General features: G+C 39.8%; 1 protein-coding gene across 6 annotated transcripts in view; it reads right to left on the minus strand.

Moving 5' to 3' along the window:
* PIP5K1B (phosphatidylinositol-4-phosphate 5-kinase type 1 beta) overlaps positions 1-21,227 on the minus strand; it is a 408,785-nt gene that overhangs the window by 132,529 nt on the left and 255,029 nt on the right. For all 6 annotated transcript variants that reach the window (XM_019661095.1, XM_019661094.1, XM_019661090.1 and 3 more), the window contains exons 8-10: positions 2,820-3,031; positions 1,382-1,465; positions 1,217-1,265 (exon numbers count right to left, since the gene is read on the minus strand). In XM_019661095.1, the coding sequence (XP_019516640.1) occupies positions 1,217-1,265; positions 1,382-1,465; positions 2,820-3,031 (345 nt within the window). The remainder of the gene's footprint in view (positions 1-1,216; positions 1,266-1,381; positions 1,466-2,819; positions 3,032-21,227) is intronic.

Below are 21,227 nucleotides of genomic sequence, written 5' to 3' on the forward strand. Positions count from 1 at the left end.
AACACTGTTCCCCTCCCCCAATTCCCCAATTAAATAACAAACAAACAAAAAAAAACAATTGAAAAAAAGTGCATTCCGATGGAAGTCATTCCTTAGCATGTGGACAAAATACAGATCTTTCATGCTGAAAGGTTATTACCAGCCTTCCACAGAACTGAGAAACTGGGTGTTCTTCTCCAAGAAAGGAGAATAGCATCTCTACTTTATCCCATTTCAAGGCATTTGCTAACATCTTAAAAAAATGTGTGAGCAAATCTTTGACCAATATATTCTTTGGAACTGTCACTTTGAGTTATTAACTGAAGAAAGCTGAGGTCAGTGAATGTTCTGTCAGCAACAGGAAATTGAAATCCAACATTTAGATAGGAATGCGCGCGCGCGCGTGTGTGTGTGTGTGTGTGTGTGTGTGTTTAGAGGGAGAGAAGGGGAGGAGAGAGGAAGAAGAGGAAGAGAGAGGAAGAGAGAGGAAGAGAGAGAGAGAGAGAGAGAGAGAGACACTGCATCTTGATAATTTTCTTCTGTTAATACCAATTCTGGGTCCAAAAGACATCCTCTCAGTCAGCCTTAATCATGTATAAAAATCCATAACAACTTAAAAAGTTTTCACTTCCCATGTCTTTATTATGTGTTAGGTATCATGTTAAAAACTAAAGTGCATTATTTCATTAAATCCTCACATCAGCCCTATGAGGCAGGTACTAGGTACTATGACTACGCCCCTGGTACAGATGGGAAACCAGGCGAAGAGAGGCCAAATAACAAGCAATGTGTCTGAGTCACATGGCTACTAAAGTGGTGAATGCAGGGTTCAAATCCAGGGCTCTTTACCATAAAAGTCAGGTTCACACCCCTCTGTAGCTTGGTCTTATGAGAACTTCATTTTAAATGTCCTACTAATCTTACCAGTGCCTATGAAAAGGGTCTCCATTTTCTCATGGTCATCTCATAATTGGGCCCTTAAGATTTCACATGGAAACAAGACACCATTTTGTTTCCCTGGCCTCTCCCTAGCAACCTGGATGTCCTCTATTTGAAGAGCTATTCAAATTTATGTTGTCTTTGTTCTTAGATTTGGACCTATCTGCTAGCCTCATTTTGAGTTTATAAAGACCCTGTTTCCTCTTCAGGTCTAGTGACACAGTTTCCTAGACACACTCTGAAGTCTCTGAGAAATCAGAAAAATATACATTAATAAGGAATATGATAAGCCACTTACCCCATCATAAACAAGAGCTTTCCAGGAATGTTCTAACTTCTTCATTAACCTAAACAAAAACAGAAAGACAAAAATGAGAATGCAAAATCACTCCCACTCGAATTTTCAGAAACTTTTGTTGATTTATTTTGAAATAATGAAACACTACTTCCCCAAATTTCTTACCTATATGATTGCAGAATGTCTATAATGCCCATAAATAAAAGTAGTTTTTCTCCCTTATGGCTTTTAGCTGGAATGCCTCCCATTCTGTTGATGGAGCAAAAGAGAAAATAGTTTATATTATAAAAATAGGATGCTAAAAATAGTTTCTAATAAATAGACTATAAGTAAAAATGAACAATCTTCAAGAATTCTGGACTATCTCTCCCTTCATCATTTTTTTTTTTCCTGGAATCAGTTAAAGTCTTCCTGGGAATCCAGAAGGATGTACTTCCCACAAAGGGGAATGATACCATGGATGTCAGCACTGAAGAACTGGGTGGAAAGAACCCAATTACAAAATTATTCCTATTCTAGCACCATGAGCAATCATTTAAGAAGTATTTTAAAGTATTCCTTTTAAAAAATGTAACACTTTTATATATTCACTGTTTTTAAAATACAGAAAAGCTCAGAGAAAAAGTATATAAGGAATCCATTCATAGGATGAAAAGATAATCACTATTAACATTTGGTACACCTTTCCTCTGTGTGTGTGTGTGTGTGTTTATTAGTCCACAAAAGTGATTAATTTATCATGTTTTATAACCTGAATTTTTCACTTTCTAAATGATGACTGTTTCCTCGTATTCGATGTGTTTTTTAATGGCTGTGTGGTATTTCACTCTACTGAGAGAAAATAATATTTTAAATCAATTATTGGACATTTAGGTGGATTTACAAGCAAGGATTTAAAAAAAAGTTTTATATGTAAAGATTTCCTTTATAAAAATGAAATATGCCTGTGATTTAGTCATTGTTGAAGACTCCTAGAAGGCAGACACTTATGGCTAAGGAAAATGATTTGTGTCTTTCAGTCAGTCTCCTTGCTCAGCTGGTACACACATGTGATGCAGTCAACCAGTTCGATCATTTTCTTTGGTTGTAATTGTTTCTTTTAGTCAATATGTATTTTCTACATGCAGACTCATCCTCCGGTTACTACACACCTGCTCGAGGCAAGAGACCACATCTGCCAGGGGACAGGACTAGAACAACAGAATCCTCTATGCAGATAAGAAGCTCTCAATTTCAAACATAATTCCTATCATGCATTTGCTTAAATACATGTTTATTCAAATTCAAAGTATAGTCTCCCTGCTGTGGTGGATGTTTTGAATATGTAGTAAATGGGGGTAAAAACATTTTCAGTCATTGTTAAAAAATGGAGCCACTGAAACAAGGAAACCATGTGGGTGAGAGAATGATAATAACTCAAAGAACAGCCACTCCTCTAGTTATCCACAGATGAGTAGAAATGAAGGCTGGCTCACTCCACTACAGCACCAGCTAGGCATCCAGTCCCAAAGAGCCACCAAGAAGGGAACGTAATTGCATGTAATTATCCAGTAATGTGGGCTGCCCCAGCCAGGAGGGTGCGTGGGTGGGCAGCTGTACTTACGTGTCCGGGTTCTCTGCGATGACCCCGTCTCCAGGTTTCCCTGGACCCTGGATGGATTCCATTGCTGTTGAGTAGAGGACCTTCTGCATCCCAGGCCGCTTAGCATCAGGCACATTTTGTGAGGTCTCTTCTTCTTTCTCTTTGAGGGAATGGTCCAAGATGTGGATTCCCAGCAAGAGGCTATAATCCATGATCTTGAAGCTTTCCAGTACCTGAGTAAGTCAAAGAACCAGGAGGACAGTCAATTCTAATGGCCCATAAGTCTCCTCTGCACAGAATCACAGTGCTCTAGATAATGCAGACTCACAGCTCTTGCATCCCTCCCAGGGGGTGGCCCATAGAGGAAAGATCATAGTAAAAACATTTGAGGTTATTATTGGCTCAAGTGCAGTAAGGATTATGACAATGACTCTAAGATGATGTTTTTATACCAACCCAAAGTAAGCATGCCTTTTTGTAACCCTCCATGAATGTTTCACTAATAGTACTTACTGAACACTTTCCATGTGCCAAGTACTAAGTGGTTTACTTGGATTCACCCACACTCTTTGAGCTAGGTACTATTATTGTCTCCATTTTACAGATGAAAAAATTGAGACACCGAGAGATAAACTAATTTGCTCAATGCTACACAGCTCGCAAATGGCATTGCCAGGATTTGAACCCAGGCAGTCAACTCCAGTATCCACACTCAAGCACTAGAGCAGAGAAACCCAACCAGGGGGTCTCTACAAACTTGTAGCCTCCTCAGCATGAAGACTCAGCTGGAATGTGTTTCTGTCTGGATTCTGTTCTCAAAATCTTAATCTTGCTGGAGTTCATTGGTTTCCTTTCCAAAGCTTGTCTTACAAAGTTGCCAATTTCCTGTAGCAAGTCTTTTTAAAAATTATGATCTCAACAAAGAACAGGACTTAATGCTTAATTATCCATTCAGCAAACAGTGGGGAAGAGAAGGAATTAAAAGTAGCTGGATGCAGCCAGACAAAGGAGATAGGGATGCTCTGACAGGAAAGCAGTGGGGGACATGGTCAAGATAAGAGGCAGTCAACGTGGCTTCTGAGTGTAGTGTGGCTCTGACACTCAGGACCCCTCTTCAGTGGTGAGTGTCCAGGAGGAGTGCCTGAAAATGGGGTAATTCCCTCTATGATAAAGTTCTTTCCCTAGTAGTTTGAATATGATTCTCCTCTACCACAGAATTTTTTTCACTTATTTTATTAAATTTATTGGGGGGTAACATAGGTTGATAACATTATATACATTTCGGATACACAACTTTATAATATGACATCTGTATACTCTATTATGTGCTCACCATCCGAAGCCTAGTTTCCTTCCATCACCGAATGTTTGATCCCTTTACCCTATTCATCCTCCTCCCCCCGCCCCTTCCCCTGTGGTAACCACCAATCTTACAACAGATTTTTCAATGCCTGACATTTCTTACACAAAACTGCCCAGAAAGTAAGACAGTCCTGTGTGGCAGAACAGCTGTCTCTGAATCAACATTATAACCTGTCACTATACCCTAGTTAGGAAATGCCTTTCAGGATCCGTTTATAGATACTTGTTTAACCAGGGTTTGAATACCCAGGTTTTCTTATGCTTCTCATTCTCCCTCAGCCCAACTGCTTTCTTTTTTACATTTATTTATTTATTTTTTTAGCTGAGACATCCTGCCACTTGTTGGCAGCTCAGTGGCAACTTAGCTTGGGCTGGGAATCAAACTACTGTGCTCAGAGCTCAAACTCTTGAGCGAGCTCTAAACCAACTGAGCCAACTCAGCCAGCCCAGCCCAACTGCTTTTTGACAGACATTTATGATACTACCAAGAGGGGTCAGGCCTCAGGAGTCAAATACTTGTGGCTGCCACTTCATGAATGCCATCTGACAGCAGGCTTTGTGAACTACGGTGCACGTGGCCTTGGAAGCATGTGGTTACATTCCTGGGTCTTATGCAACTTTGCTGTCAATGAGGAAAACTGAAAGCAGGCTGCAAAGGAGAATCAATTATCCCAGGGTGTTCACCCTTCATCTCTCAGATACCAAGTTGAGTACTTGCAGAAAGGAGGCAGGCAAATGCTGAGAGAAGAGTCTTATTACTTAAGAGGGTTAGGCTATGGAACTTTCTAACTCACGAGATCAGAGTGTCCTGATAGTAATGTGGAACCAACTTCCCCAACCTAAGGAGGAGTGATGCCAAGATTGGTGGAGGAGGAAGGAACCACTGACCCAACACTTGGGCATCAGACCCATTGGTTGGTTCTCCATGGAGGCTTATCAGTGCCTTACCCCTCCATAAAGTAGCACAGAGCCGTGGAAGAAAACAGGACAGCTTTGCATTGGGGTTCCCAAGAACCCAAACTTAAAAGAGAATACTAGCAGAGACTGAGTGCTTACTTAAGACAGAAACAAGTGTAGAAGGATCTTAGCCTTTGTAATTCTCAACCATACTGAAAGGATGGCTTGGTAGAATAGTGCCCACTCAGGGAGCTCCATAAACCTGTACAACGATCGCCGCCTACAGATGCCAATTTTTCTACTCACATTTATCAGTGTTAGTGCGTCCCTTCCTAGAGAGACTGTTGGGTAAGGATGTGCAGGATAAAGAGCATGGACATTGTGACCTTAGGCAGGTTATATCACCTTCCTGTGTCTCAGTTTCTTCCTCTATAAATGGTGACAATAATATCACCTACTACATGGGGTGCTTCTGAAAATTAAATATGGAAATGCAGGTCAAGTGCCTAGAAAAATTCCTGGTACAAAGAAAGTGCTCAGTTAACTGCTAGTTATCATCATAATTATAAGTCAAGGTGACTCATTGCTCATACTAGTGCGAGAGACCTCAGATGTCGGCTTGAAGTAATGCCTGGAGTTACACTTCTGAAAACAAAAATTCATAAAAGGCCAACAAAAATATTGTCGTTGCATTTCTAGCTGCTTACCCTTTGGGTGTGTCCCAATTCCTTTAGAAGTTCTGGGTTAGTGGGTACCCAGTAGTATCATTTGGATGTTCAACAGGAAAAGGTTAGCTGACCCCAGAGCACTGCTGGTTAAGGGGTTATAAAATGATGGCCCCACAATCTGTCTAAGGGGACAGTGTCCTTTTAATGGGCAAACGCCCCAGCCTTGTGCCCTGCACAGCCCAAACTACTTATTGGGACGTGAGTGTTCCCTCAAGGCAGTGAACTGGCTTCAAAAGCTAACTGTCATCAGACCCTGTGACGGCGTGGGGAGCGTTCCTCACAGACATCCAGAGTGGTACAGGGAAGAGTAGTCAAGACCGAAAGGCCCTCCTGATGCCATTGCATTTATTTCATTTTCCACAAATTAATTCTGCTTGTCAAAAAGCTTTCTTTAGAAAATAACTTTTCTTACATTTTTAATGCAATAGTCAACCTGAACTGGTTGGTTTGTACTTGCAGTCTCTTTTCCTGCCCAAGGCCAGACCAAAGAGAACAGTGCATTTTAGAAGTGATACAAAGTCGAGCTGTGGTCCAATTGTAGCTATTGATGCTGTCCCAATGCTTTAAGTGGTAAAATATTTGTACTTTTTAAAAATAAACTTCAAGAGAGAGTTAACTAAGAAAAAGCTACCAATAAATTTTAAAAGAGATTCATTTTTCTCTCTACTCTTACATTGGATTATCCGCATCCCTCAATGGTGCTGAATTGTCCTTAAGATATCAGCCTCGTGCTTTCAGAGTGAAAGGCTTAAAAAATATCAGTTCTATTCCCATTGTGTGGAGAGCTGACCACGATAGTTAGATTTTGGGTTAGGCCAAGTCACCACCCATTAAAAAAATTGAGGAAGAAAAAGACACATATATTGGCATATATTTTAAATCAAATTCAAACTTTCTGTAATGGAAATTTCTGGGAACAGATTTTAGTCATGTGCGTTGCAGATCTGCATCAATTAGGAATGAAATAGTTCTGTTATTCGTATCCTTCCAGTTCTTTAATTAAAGGAATCTATAAATCTGCCAAAATCTTAACATTGTGAGCTTTAAGAGTATGCAATATTCTGCAACAGGACAGCCACCGATTGGTCTAGTCTGTCAATCAGGGACACATTTTGCTCTAGACTGTCTGCCTGACCTGGCTGTTACTGGCAGATTCTGTGCCTGTGCATCTGCTATGCAAAACACAGGTTGCAATGCAAATACAGGTGCTTTTCCATATACCTTGGGCAAGACTTTTTATTTCTTCAGCTGTTAAAAAAAAAAAGAGAGAAAGCAGGAACGGTTCACAGGCATATGTAAAACTGAAAGCAAGTTGGAATACCACAAAATTTTTACTGTTAAATCCAGACTCTCTTTTTCTCTCTCAAGGATTATTTTAAGTCGATAATAATAATGGAATGTAGTAAAAAAGTGTGTGTCAAAGCAGCTGTTACAATATCCCGAAGACATGATCAAAGCTATCTGTTTCTGAAATAAAAGCATATTCTCCAGTCTCTCTCATGGCCAGTGATGCATTAGGAATGATTCCATTCATATATAGTTTCTGCAGATTTGGTGACCTAATGTGGGAGATGGTCTAACTCAGAATGATGGACACTGCTGTTCTCTCTTCATGGCCAAAGGCCATAGAGAGTGGCTGGTCCCCTTTTCAATCTTTCTGCCCTACTACTTAGACCTGCACACTGTTACCTGTCCCGCTGCTAGAAGCCAGAGTAGTTGCACAGTGGTTAAGTCTCCATGCTCTGGGGCCAGGTGACCTGGTTTGACTCATGGCAACCCCATTTGTTTATCCTTGAGCAAAGCACATAACCTTTTTGGGACTCGTTACTCATCTGTAAAGCGGAGGTAACAGGGACACCTATCTCACTGGGTTAGTGAGGAGACTAATGGAGGTAATCCATGTTAAGTCTTAGGACAGCAACTAGCATACAGAAAGCACCCAGTAAGTGTCAGCCATTCTTATTGTCTTTGTCACTCCTTCACCTGTAGAATCAATCACCCCTAGAATCTCCACTCACCCTCAGCTGCCGTGTCCTGCCTTCTCTTGGCTCTTTGCCTTTCTGTTTGTCTTTCCTGCTCTTTCTGTCTGTGGCCTAAAGATGCTCACCAGAGTTCTCTCCTCAACTCTTTTTTTTCTCTACTTTTCGGCAGTGACATTCATTTAGTCTTTTCTTGGCGGAAAAAATAATGAGTATCTAGTCTGTGCCAGCCACCATGGAAAGTGCTAGATCTTCAGAGGTAAGGAAAACAGACAACTATACTGTCCTCAAAATTACACAAGCCTGAATTACAGATTAGGGTAAGTCTTGGGAGGAAAATCAGGGTGCTGGGGAGATACCCCACACAAGGGGTACCTACTTTTGATGGGGAAGTATTTCACAAGTACAGGTAAGAGATGGTGACACTTGAATGAGGTGGCAGCAAGGGAGTCCAAGGGAGAAGTGGATAGATTTGAGAATAGTTAGAGATAGATTTTAACTATCATCTCTCTATAGAAAACTCCTAAAATGTTATCTTTAGTCCGAACTCACTCCTAAGCTCCAGCCCTATATATTTCCAATGGTCTCTGGACATTTCTGAACTTCGGTACACTGACTTTGTCCCTTTCTGACACCCTTGCTTGACCAGGTCACATGACGCCCCTACCCAAAGCCTTCAGTCTCTCAGCCTGGTGCCAGTGTCTCATTCTGACATTGAAGGTCTGCATGACTACAGCTCCATCCAACTTTTCTCTGTTATTTAATACTTGCCTAGAGATACCTTTCAGGCTAGTCAAACTGGAGTCCCTTAATGATCCTAAATGTGCCCTCAAGAGGTAACCCCTGATGTTTTTGCCCATGCTGTTTCTTCTAGAAGGTCTTACTATCTTTTAAAATCCTGACTAGTTGTTCAAAGCCTATCTCAACTCTTACCTCCCTGAAAATTATACTCATGATCTCAACAAAATGTTGGGAACGCATCTTCCCTGTGAAAACCGAAGCACATAATCAGTGACCCTCTACAGAATAAAATTCGACCTCAGGTTGTAATTATATTTTTCCTCTCATACACACAAGAGTGCTCTGCTCACCAAAAATTTGTTTTACTTTGTGCTCCCTGCTGTGCACTCTGAACATAGCCGAAATATGTATTTGTTATATTGTTTTAAAAATTTGTATTTTTTTTTGCCCATGTGGGGATCGAACCAGCAACCTTGGTGTTGTGAGCACTGTGCTCTAACCAACTGAGCTAACTGGCAGCCCCCCGTTATATTGCTTGTCATGTGTACAAACAATGCCAAAATATTCAGCAGCAAGAATGTTTAGCACAGCTATGTCTTAAATATGAGAACTTGAGCTTGTGCTTCATGATTCCCGTGGTCGTGAAAAATCTCCGGCAGTGAAAGCATTTACTGTGATTATGTGCCGATGTTATCAGAAAAACAGAGATTATCGTCTACAGTGTTTTCAAACCTACCCCCACCAGAGGTATTTAGGCACACTGTGTCAAGGGCAAAAATCAAGCTGTTATTTACAGAGTTTTAATTTACTGTTTTGTAGGCACACAGTTAAATGGCAGATAAAAGGCTTGTCTTGCTATAAACTAGGCAGAGCTCAGAGTCGGGTAAAAATATCACTTTTCTTTTTAGGAAGCCTTTGCAAACAGAGTGCATCACAGCCTGGGTCAACTACAAAAACTGTTAACCATCCAGTGGGTTAAAGGGTCCTGGGTGTGGGCCCTAAGATGGGGGCTCTGTTCTGCAGCACATCTCAGGGCCTCTGTAGCGTTCCTGTCCTCCATTTCTCTGCTTTCCCAATATGTAAGCAATGCAAAGCTTAGTTGGCATAAGACTAGGAAAGAAGAATCATCAGATAAGTCTAAAGAACTTCAAATAAATAGCTGCATTAAAAAATTGGTACCCAGCACCAAAAAACACAGTGACCAAGACAATGCAACTTAAGTAATCTGTAAGTGATGTTTTATGCAAAATAGGGGAAGATGATGATTCTAAGACGACAAGAGATGCTTTCTTAATTGGATCTTAGGCAAGCAAGGTTTCTATCAATGGCATGCAATAATTTCCCATGTCACAGGGTTCTTATTAATCCATTCAATTAACATTTTATTGAACACTTACAATGTGCCAGGCACTCTCTTGTTTAGAAATCCTTTGAGTATTCTAGCTAATGTGTGACAGAATAACAACATTACCATTTTACAACCCCTAATGAATTAATGGATTTATTCAGTGGTCAACAGCTGCTAAACTCACAGAAAGGCATTCTGACAGTATACGCCTCCTGACAGGAGGAAACAACTGCCAAGCAGGAAGTCAAACCTAAATTAGACCAAACGTCTAGATTCAACAACCAATCTACAGGAAAAACCAGAGAGAGAAGCATGTAGAAAGAAACCATGGGGATGTAATCAGCAAAATATTGACTGTGGGATAAACAGACCAATTTCTTCAACAAATACTCTCACAATGGGAAAAAAAAAGTGATGGGGGAGGGACTTAACAAGTAGGCCCTATTTAAATTCTGATCCCAAGTAAAAAAGTCATTTCCCAAACAATTAGGAATTTAAACACTGACTATGTATTTGATGATCATTAAGAATTATTAATTTTGCAAAGTATGATAGTAGCATTATATTATTATTTTTTTTTAAATAAAAGGAGTCCTTAGTATTTAGGGCTTCTTACTAAAACATATATGGGTAAAACGATGTGATGCCTGGGATGTGCTTCAAGCTCCAGGGGGAAGAGGACAGTGGAACGAAACAAGATTGGCCTTGAGTTGAAAATTGCTGGAGCTGGGTAGAGGTTACATGGGGGTTCATTGTAGTACTCTATCCACTTTTATATATCTTTAAACTTTTCAAAAATAAAATTTAATGCTCTCCTTTGAAATTCTTCAATGAAATGCATTTATATACCTGTTTAGTATTAACTTACCACTATCTCTGCTGATGACGGGGTAGAGACAGTAACAGATAAAAAATAAAAATAAAAATTTGGGATCTTAACTAAAGGAGTTAAAGCAGAAAAGTTGCTATGTTCTATACTCATCTCACCCGATAATCCTTTGCTAGAAGATCTAAAGGAAAACCAAGTTAACAAAATATGGAGCTGACAGGAAGATGTATCAAAGGCCCTGAGTAATTTTTCAAACTAGACTGGTATCGTCCTTGAATAAACGGTTGTCAAAAACATTTGTGTTAATTCAACAACATAAGATGATTCAAAATATCAATAGTATCCTAGAGAATCTATGCATTCCTGGACACACTGGTTCAGGGGAGGAAATGAATCCAAGGTTCTGCCATTTCTCCCAAAGTAGGCCCCTTGGAGTATGGCTGCAGAAGTACTTGCATGTGCAAGTCAAGTTAATGCTGAATGTTGCCTTTTAAATTTAATTTCTTCAAAAAGCTCAGAGTGTTCTTTGCTAATATAACAGAGAAAAAAACAACACCAGGCTGTGACAAGCCACATAATTTTGGCTGGTGAAGCAGGCTGAAATAAAGATTCAATCTATAGCCTAATTACGGCAAAGGTGTCTTTTTCACTGTGTCTAGCACCGTGATTTAGAATTCTGGGCTGTACTGGATTGATCTATACTAACACTGTTTTTGCTCACTTAGGAAGCTTGAAGTTTTAGAATACTTATAAGCATTAGAAGTAGCCATCTGTCATTTCCAAAGATTATATATGCGTGTGCGTGTGAGTGTGTGTGTGTGTGTGTGTGTGTGTGTATACTGGGGGTGCCCAAAAACTGTACACACACCTTAAAAAAGGAAAACTGTATTAAAATTGTAATACTCAATATATACCGATGCCAAAAGATGAATACAAGTCATGTGTTTATATGTTTTTGGCACCCCTGGTGTGTGTGTGTGTGTGTGTGTGTGTGTGTGTGTGTGTGTGTGTGTGTATGTATTTATCAACTGCTATATTGGATGAGTTTTGGATTGTTTTCCTTTACAGACACTTTGTTTCTACAAATAAAGGTGTCTTAACAAATTATTTTCTAAACACATTTAAAAGTATTATTTTATAATAAAATTGCCAAGTTTTTCTAATTACATGATGTATCTTCTAGTTGGCTTCACCATGAATGATTTGTGTCTTAATGGCAGAGAGCCCAGGGGCTGTCCAGCGAGACTCAGAGGCCACTCAGTCTCTTTCCACATCTACTTCGGTGTATGAAGTGGAATTCCTCTATCCTCACCACTGTTTTGTACAGTCCACCCCCTCGGAAGAACTACCTCTCTGGGTAAGGAAGTACTCCTGTTCCCCTCTCCACTTTACTCTAATGGACAAAGAGAGGGATGATATAATAATGGGAGAATCTATCCCATAATAAATAAGGCTGTGATAGTTTGAACGTAAACTTTAAACTTGAAGCTTTTTTTTTTTTTTTTTTTTAGCTGAGCCATCCCGCCACCTGTTGGCAGCTCACGGCTGCTCAGCTCGGGCTGACTCGAACCGCTGTTGCTCAGAGCTCAAACTCTTGAGCGAGCTCTTAACCAACTGAGCCACTCAGCCGGCCCTTTAAACTTGAAGCTTTTTAAAGGACCATATCCCATTCATTTTTTGTACCTCCCATGGACTTTGCACAGACACTCATGCATAGCAAGAATTCAAAACTATTGGTTAAATGACACATAATTAATTCAGAAGGAAGGTAAGGCAGGATTTATCAAATGAGGTTCCTGTGGTGGTCTGACACTAGAGAAATCAAGCCGATTCAAGCTCTGAGATCATCAAAGTTTCCACAGGGCAAAGAATCTTAGGTCCTGGAAAGTCACCGTTGGCACTGAACAACTTTTAAGAGCAACAGCAAGTACCTACCTACAGGATGAGTTTTAAGGAGAGAGGGAAAACTTGGGTTGTGCAAGTTATCACTAGAAATGAATTCTTTTTTTTTTTGAGGTCTTGAGGCATTATAATTTACTTTTAAAATATTAATATATACATATGCTCAAAATTTAAGAAAGTATAAGAGGATGGCTCAGTGCCACATCCCACAGAGCATGAGGGTGATAGTTCGAGGTGGAAATAGAACATAAGTGGAGGGGCCTGTAGCAATATTCTTGTCTCTGTGTGTCATGAACATGTGATGGAGATTCTACATTTCCAATGATATTTACCTAACAAGGTGGAATAATAAGAAGGACAATTGACACTCACCCTGCGAGGGAGTTCAACTTTTATTGAGACTATTTAAATTAAGAGGTAACTGTTTACACCAGAAGAGACTGAAATATTATGAATTGGTAAGTTTAAATTTGGGGAAGCAGATTTCAGTAAGCAAAATCACACGTGGAAAATTAAGAAACTATTTTTCCTGCACATCTGGGCATAGAGAAAATAAATCTGCAACCTGGATCAACTGCTTTCTCTGTTTCTTGAAAATGTGGTTATTGACAGTTTTTTTTCCCCTGAAATTGCTAACAATTTAGAAAAAAGTTGGATAGCTCTTTCAGACAGAGGAATATTTATTACAGGATGGTGAATCTCTACCTCCAAAGAACGTCAGCCATGATCTGAAGACAGATTATCAGCTACTGGTGAAAATGCAGCAAATATTGAGCTGGCATCTAGAGGAGTTTGTCTTTGGAACAGCTGGAGCTGACTGAACATGGGCAAGTTTACAAATGAGTTCTTTGCATGGAGAAATGACGGGAAATTAATGAGATGCAGACTCCAGCCAGGCTCACATTCAGGCTGGATCAGGACATTTTCAATAAACATTAGGTTTTAACTTCCCTACATCCCTAATAGCTATGGACAGCTGACATGTCCGGTGGACTCTGTATCATTGAGACATACTTTTGTGAAGTATACATGTAGAAAAGTACACAGATGTATCTTTTCTAATGAAAAGTTGAAGCTGAATATATAAATTCATTAATAACAGATTGGTTTTGGCTATTTCACTCTTGGGGGAGGCAGAAACGCTCCCATGGAGATTTTCTACCTCACCATATAGAAGTGCAGAATGTCTAGGGACAAAAGTGAGGAGAGAAGAGTTATACTTGCTGGATCAAAATACTAAACCTAGAAATGTCTTTGAAGGGAGAACATTGGTGATATCAAAGGGACATTCACTTACAGGGAAAGTGGGGGGGGGCATATAAAAAGCGTTGACTGATACTGACAGGGATGAAGAACCCTACACATGAGCCAAAGCCTTTCAGACGCCAGCAGTATGTGACCTTTCTGAAAACAACTAGAATCAACGTGCAGCCAGGGAAATACCTTGCCTTTCACAAGTCAGTCAAGCAAGTGCCATTCCTACAACACTGTGGGTACTCAGTAAACGTGCACTGGATGTTGAATGAATACAAGAAAGCCCTATAAAAATCAAACCCATTTTCCTCTTTAAACGTGTTTCTGGTTGCCTAAGTTGAAGATAAGATTGTGTTTGACAGGTGCACAGCAAGCTGAGTAACACACCACAAGGCATGTTCTGGAACCATTTTCTGAACTTTGTAACCTTTTCCCAGACCTTGGAAACTCTCAACTCCTTAACTCTCTGTAACTCAGTTTATCAACAGATTCCAGAAGTTTTTCCTAAGCTGTGGAGACTCAACTCCATTTGGTAAGTTGCTAGGGTTTGCCACCCCTTGGTTTCCTTTGGCCGGGGTATTCACAACCCTGCTCTATTTCACATGGTCATCTGGGTGACTTACACTGGCATCCACAACCGGATGCACACTGGCCAACCTCCAAAGCTTTCCAGACACATCTTGAAAGCCAAGGCTGCTGCTGTCACGCCCCGCCTGCGGCCACTTCCCCTTCCTGCTAGCGCTCTTTTCTCTGGTTTCCCAGGATTCCCAATAGGGAGGAGGATATGGCCTGTGGGGACATTTCCTTCCCTTTGTTCCGTCCCCTCAGATACTTGGTGAGTCCTCCCATTTGGGACCTACATTGACCTTACCTCTAGAATCTCCAAAATCAAAAATAGGTACGTTCTTTTCACACAAAAGCAGGAAACCCTAATATACTAGATATAGCATCATTTTATTTCATAAGTCCAAAGATTTTAGTTAACATTAACTTGGGTTATTGTATATTTATATTTCTATGTGATAAGTTACTTAAAATGAAAGCTAGCTAGACACATCACCACCACCACCACCACCACCACCACCACCACCACCACCACCACCACCTCAGGAAATATGTGAGTTCTCTAATCTTCAGGTACTATTTTTTTTTTCAGGAAAAAATTGTTTGCCTCTTAGGATCAAGGAAGATGTTTTCAGTCTCCCATTTCCATTCTTTCTGTTGAAATTCTTGTAATACTCCATTGGGTTTGAGGTGCGGGTTAAAAAAAAAACAACCCAAACCAAAAAACTACTTGATAATCCTTCAATTTCTGTAGTTAATGAGAATTCTCAAAAGCTGCTCACACAGGCAGGATTCAATGTTACACATCTAGTCTGATCTCCTACTTCACAAGATTTGAACAACAATCAACTCCACTATAGCTATTACATTTCTCAGAAAGAAGTTTTGCTTTCAAGTTAATAGGATTTCATGTGCACACATGTCGGTAACAGTTGGCAAGTGTCAATGTGCTTGATTATACTTTTCATTAAAGTTTTAAAGTTAAATGTTTGGATCACTAACTTTTCTTTCTGTTCCTCAGTTACTTGGCATTATTTTCCTTTTTCCCACCTTCTTGAAGTACGTTGCAAGATTTCATGAACTCATTGCCCTGGCCCAACTAATTCCTCTATTTTGATAGAGTCCTTTCTTAACTCCTTCTCCAACAGCTCCTTGTCAGAGCTAGAAAACCAGGCCTGGGGCACTTCCAGCCCTTCCTGTCTCTGTCTGCCTATGTGTCATTTACTTAACATTTTCATTTCAGCAGACTTTCCCCCATTACACCTACAAGGCTCTTAAGGAGAGTGTACTGATGGAAGAGCCTTGGTTTTGGGGTTAGAGAGACCTGGGTGTAAACCATGGACCCAGCACTGCAAGCTGTGTGAACGTAGGGAAGCTGAACCTCTCCCAAGTCTCCACTTCATCTGTCAAAAGGGATCTGCCACTCACTTTGCAGGGCTGTTGTGAAGAGTAATGAGAGAATCCACCTATATTGTCAAGCATTGCCTGGCTCAGAGCAAGCCCACAATAAATGATAACTGAACCAACCTACGGATGAACTGAGCCTTGGAACTGTGCCCTTATAGTTCACAAAAATCATTCGTTAAATACTGTATTTTATATATGTATTATCTGAATTTATATTATGTATGATGTGTTTTAAATGCTAAGCTACTTTGGTATCTATACGTTACATCTAAGATGGAACCCTCCCTCTACCATAACCGGGAACAGCTGGTTTTGAAATATTGAGCATTACTTGTCAGGCTCAAATTGAGGTATCTCATCCTGAGCAGAAATTCAGGCATGAACAACACAGAAGAGTATTTTGATTTTTGTAGCTACCCGGAAACGCACTTGTACTGACCATCATGTCCCTTCTGTTAACGCCAGCAGAAGCTGCTTTCCATAAGAGGCTGGACAAACATCAGCCCCTTTCCAGGACTGATGAACAGCTGTGATGCACAGTCTTAAATGGGGACCCCAGGCACCACCTAAATAAATAACTGAGTAGATTGCAAGGTCAACAGAGTTGCAATTTACTAATTTACTGGTCATTAACAGACACTGGCCAAATGAGCAATACGAATTTACTTCAAACGATTACCTACAAATTCACAATGTTGATATTTACAATCCACAATGATGATTTACTCTGATTCTATCACATACCAAACCACGCACGGATAGGCCATTACCAAAGTCTGCTCTTATTATGTTTATTGATTAGGTAAGATTCACATTTTAAAAAATGTTTGCTATTGTTATCTCTTAGGCTTCCTCAAAAGACTAACACCGAGACAACTGCTATCCTGTTAAGTGATTTGAAGGGTAGGAACATGAAGCCCCACGGTTCCTGGTCTCCCAGAGAGCAGATTTTAATAGGCAAACATTAGATATGTACCCAAGTAATTATAATATAATGTAGAAATACCAATGGCTGTAGAATAGAGTCAGATAAAGTGCTATGACCCTGTAAAGTCTCACAGAAATACTTATTAGAAACACATGGTAAATTCCTGTACCTTAGGCCTCTCCTTCCTGGGAATCCCTAGTAATTACATGAAATCTACAGACATATGATCAGCCATTAGACTTAATTGTAAGTTTTTCTGTTTCATTTTCATCACTCTTCCTATATCCCCAAACTGCTTCTTTTGTTGGATTTATCTTTTGCTTTGCTGGAGCACATACTCAAGTAATTTTTTAACAAGGGACTGAAATGCACCCCTATCAGAGTGGCTAAAATAAAAATTTGTAGCGACAACAGTAAATGCTGGTGAGGAGGTAAAGAAACTAGATCATTCATACACAGCTGGTGGGAATGTAGATGGTACAGCCACTCTGTATGACAGCTGCTTACAGAACCAAGCATGTACTTACCACATGACACAGCGATTGCACTCAACATTTATACCAGAGACATGAGAACTTTAGCTGATGCAAAAACCTGCATGCAAATGTTCGCAGCAGCTTTATTTTTAACAGTCAAAAACTAGAGAAAACCCACATGTTCTTTTTCAGTGAGTGAATGGTTAAACTGTGGTATTGTCCATACCATGAAATATCACTCAGCAATAAAAAGGGACAAACTACTGATACACATAACAACTTGGATGGATCTCAAGGGTATCATGCTGAATGAAAAAAGCTAATCTCTGAGGTTACATACTGTATGATTCCATTTATATGGCATTCCTGAAATGATAAAATTACAGAGATGAAAGAGACTGGTGGTTGCAAAGGACTGGGGAGGCCTTGTGAGGGAGGGAGGTGGCTGTGGCCACATATAAAAGGGTAACATGAGGGATTTTTGGTAAAGGAACTGTCCTTACTCGACTGTGGTGGTTACATAAATCTACATAAAACTATATACACACATATCCATGCACACATGCAAATGAACTCATGTAAAACTGGTGAAGTCTGCAAAAGGTCAGCGGAATGTATCAAAGTCAATTTCCTGGCTGCAATAATTGTAGTAAGGCTGTATGAGATGTTACCACTGGGGAAACCAGGTGAAGGGCATAGGCGAGCTCTCTGTATATTTTGGTCCAATTGCATGCAAAGCTACAATTATTTCAAAATAAAATTTTTTCATTAAAGAGGACTGTATAGGTAGAAAACCTTTAAAAGTCCTTGCATACATGTCAATGCCTGTTTTTATTCTCACAAGGAAATCTGGCTTGCCTAGGTATAGACATCCATGTTGAAAATCATTTTGTCTCAGACGAGAGCATGGAACGCACTGCTCCACTGTTTCCCGGGAACTTTATGATTCTTTCCAGCTCCAACAATCTTTGATTCTATGAGTTGGTTTTATTTACTCATTTGTTTACCAACTTTAACTCTGCCTTATGTTTCTATTGTAATGGTATCAAAATAACTAATATTATAGATAGCAAAACTCATCATTTAAAACAATGAAGCAAATAAAATAGATCATGGGATTATAATGTTTGTAGAAAATAATCTGAAACATGGTGAATTTATCTATATCTTTTTTTGGTAAGTAATCTTTTTTGTTTGTTTGTTTGTTTTTTAGTTGAGCCATCCTGCCACCTGTTGGCAGCTGAGCGGCAGCTCAGCTCAAGCCAGGAATTGAACCGCTGTTGCTCAGAGCTCGCACTCTTGAGCGAGCTCTTAACCAACTGAGCCACTTGGCTGGCCCCAGTAAGTAATGTTTTTAAGGTATGGTACAAAGTTGTTTAGTCAATGACATTCCTGTCCCATTCTCATGTTTTAGCTGAAGTCTAAAAACAAAATCCAATTCCTTAGTGATAAAGGAAATACAGCAATACTTTGGTTTGTGAGAATAATTCATTCTAGAAACAAACTACTTGTATTGCAAGACATCGCTCGTTTACCAAGTTAAAATGTATTAGAAATGTTTACTCGTCTTGCGGAACACTCGCAAACTAAGTTACTTGCAATCCAAGGTTTTACTGTAGCTTAAATGTCAGCACTGTCATCAGTAAGAGAGATGTACATCTCTTTTCTATTAGGTCCGAAGCACTTTTTCCTCTTTAACGATAACTGGGAGGCAACCAACATAAAAAAGAGAAGAAACTGCTAAACTAAATGCAGAAAGAAGAATAATAGTAATGTTAAACAAAATTATAGTTGAGCATAAGCACTAGCCCTAATGTTAAATTAAGTATTATAGAAAATAACCCATACTGAGAAGAATTTGATCTACAAATTTAGAACTTGCCATACATAGAAAGATCCCAGTTTATACATCAAAAAGTCTCGGTATTCTTAAGACTGGCTTCATTAAATTCTGAAAACCCATTAATATTTATGGTGACAGACATTTGTGTGAAAAGAGAAAATTGGTTCCACACTATTAAAAAATTAATAACTTTTCTGCTCAAAAAATGATAATAAATGTAAAATAAGTCACTTAGGTCATTAATTATCAAGACTATGTCTGATATGACTCCCACTTGAAGGAATAAGAAATATTTGGATTATAAACACAAGCTCTCATTAATGTTCTTTGTCAATATTATTTCCCCAGCAATCAATAAATATCGCAGGATATAATAATTTATCAAATTAATTAAAGGATATGGGACTCTTCAGATATTTATAGATAAGTTATGTCAGAGAAGAAATAATTATAGTAAACTAAAAATGAATGCAAAATAGTTCCTAATTGTTTTTGCAAAATTAATACATACATTTCCAAATAAAAGAGTTTTTATCGCAATCTTGTAATATGTATTGAGTATCTACAATAACCTGGTACTATAGCTGCAGAGAGGTAAAGGAATGAACTTGGACCTTTTTGAGACATTTCCGGTCTAGTTACAGAGATAGTACATACACCTAAGGGAGACAGGGGTCAGTATTAAATGAAATAAAGTCTAATGACTATTTGCAAGGTTGCCTCTATGGGTAAATAATTGAAACATATATATACTTTTGTTACACAAATGACTCTTAATTTGGGGATAATCGGTTCAGTTTTTCAAATAATCCCAAGTGATTAAAAACAGAGATCATCTGCGTTTTAAATTCTCAGTGCCATATTTAGCGGGCATTGCAGTGAAGCTGGATACTTGCTCCAAAATAGGCAGAACTTAAAAACAGCTAAATACACAAGAGTCAGCAAAGGTAGATTTTCTTGGAGGTATATATTACACCTGTCTTTGTCATCAGACAGTTCATTGTGTTTATTCCTTTGTTCAAATACAAATTTCAGTGAACTTTTACTAAGCACTGGGAAATGTAGGTTAAAAGAGATTAAGGTTTGACCCTCAGGTTCGAGGATCTGTGTGTGAATAAATAAAACAGTATGTTAAATCCCATAAAAGAAGTAAAATCCAGGAGGCATGGGGAACTACAGCAAGGTGGTCTTAGAGGAAGTGATGCTTGGGTAGTCCTGAGATGAGTAGATAAGGAGCAGGTGAAGAGGACAGCAGAATGGGTTAGCAGATGAAACATGCACAGAAAGACCAAAACCTACATAGAAAGTGTCCAGGAGATCAGAATGGCTGAGAATGGGGGCTGATCCAAGAGGTGGGAGAGAGAAGGCAGCTAAAAGAGCATCTGGAGAAGGGGGCAGGGACCAGGTCAGGAAGGGTCATAATGTTCCAAGTTAGGAAGTACGGGTTTGGGCCCCAAAGCAGTGGGGAACTTCAGCTAGTGTCCTAAGGAGCTGGTGGTTTTCTGATCAGAGGATCACTCTGGCAGCAGCGTTGGGGATGGGCTGGAAGGCAATGACACTGAAAACGACTGAAAACTCCAGGAGATGAGTTAACAGGGTCTCAGTAAAGGTGGTGGCTGTACATACACGTATGGAGAGGAGTAAATGAGGAGGCAGACTGGATGGGGCATGGTGAGTTACTCTGTGCAGAAAGAAGAAAGAGAAGAAAGGAAGGAAGGAAAGGGTAGCTTCAGGGTACTGATCTGGCCAACTGGCACCATGATGATCAGGTTCCTTGGGTCACAAAAGACAGGAAGAGGAGCAGGCTTGGCGGGGAAGACTATGGAGTACTTAGGAAGAGCAGTTTTCAAATAGGACGTGCCTCTCCGCTTGTTTGTCACATGGGGGCCACAGGGGATGGTTTGAATCAGTCCTACTTCCTGTTTTTGATAGCAAGTGACCTGTGATGTCCTGGCAGCGCTCTCTGTTGTCACCACTTTCAACCTGGGCTAAGCTCACTTATGGGTGTAGACGGCTGTCATAGAAGCAGAGGGTGAGGCTAAGGGAGAGAAATGTTTCAAGAAAAGGAACCCAATTATTTACATGTCCATTTTCCCCACACACAGCCAACAGGGAATAGAAACATGGGGGTTGAGAAGAACCCCAACAGCTGGATCCCTGCTTTTGGAAAA

Source organism: Hipposideros armiger, unplaced genomic scaffold (assembly GCF_001890085.2).
Source record: "Hipposideros armiger isolate ML-2016 unplaced genomic scaffold, ASM189008v1 scaffold_335, whole genome shotgun sequence".
NCBI classification, from domain to species: domain Eukaryota; kingdom Metazoa; phylum Chordata; class Mammalia; order Chiroptera; family Hipposideridae; genus Hipposideros; species Hipposideros armiger.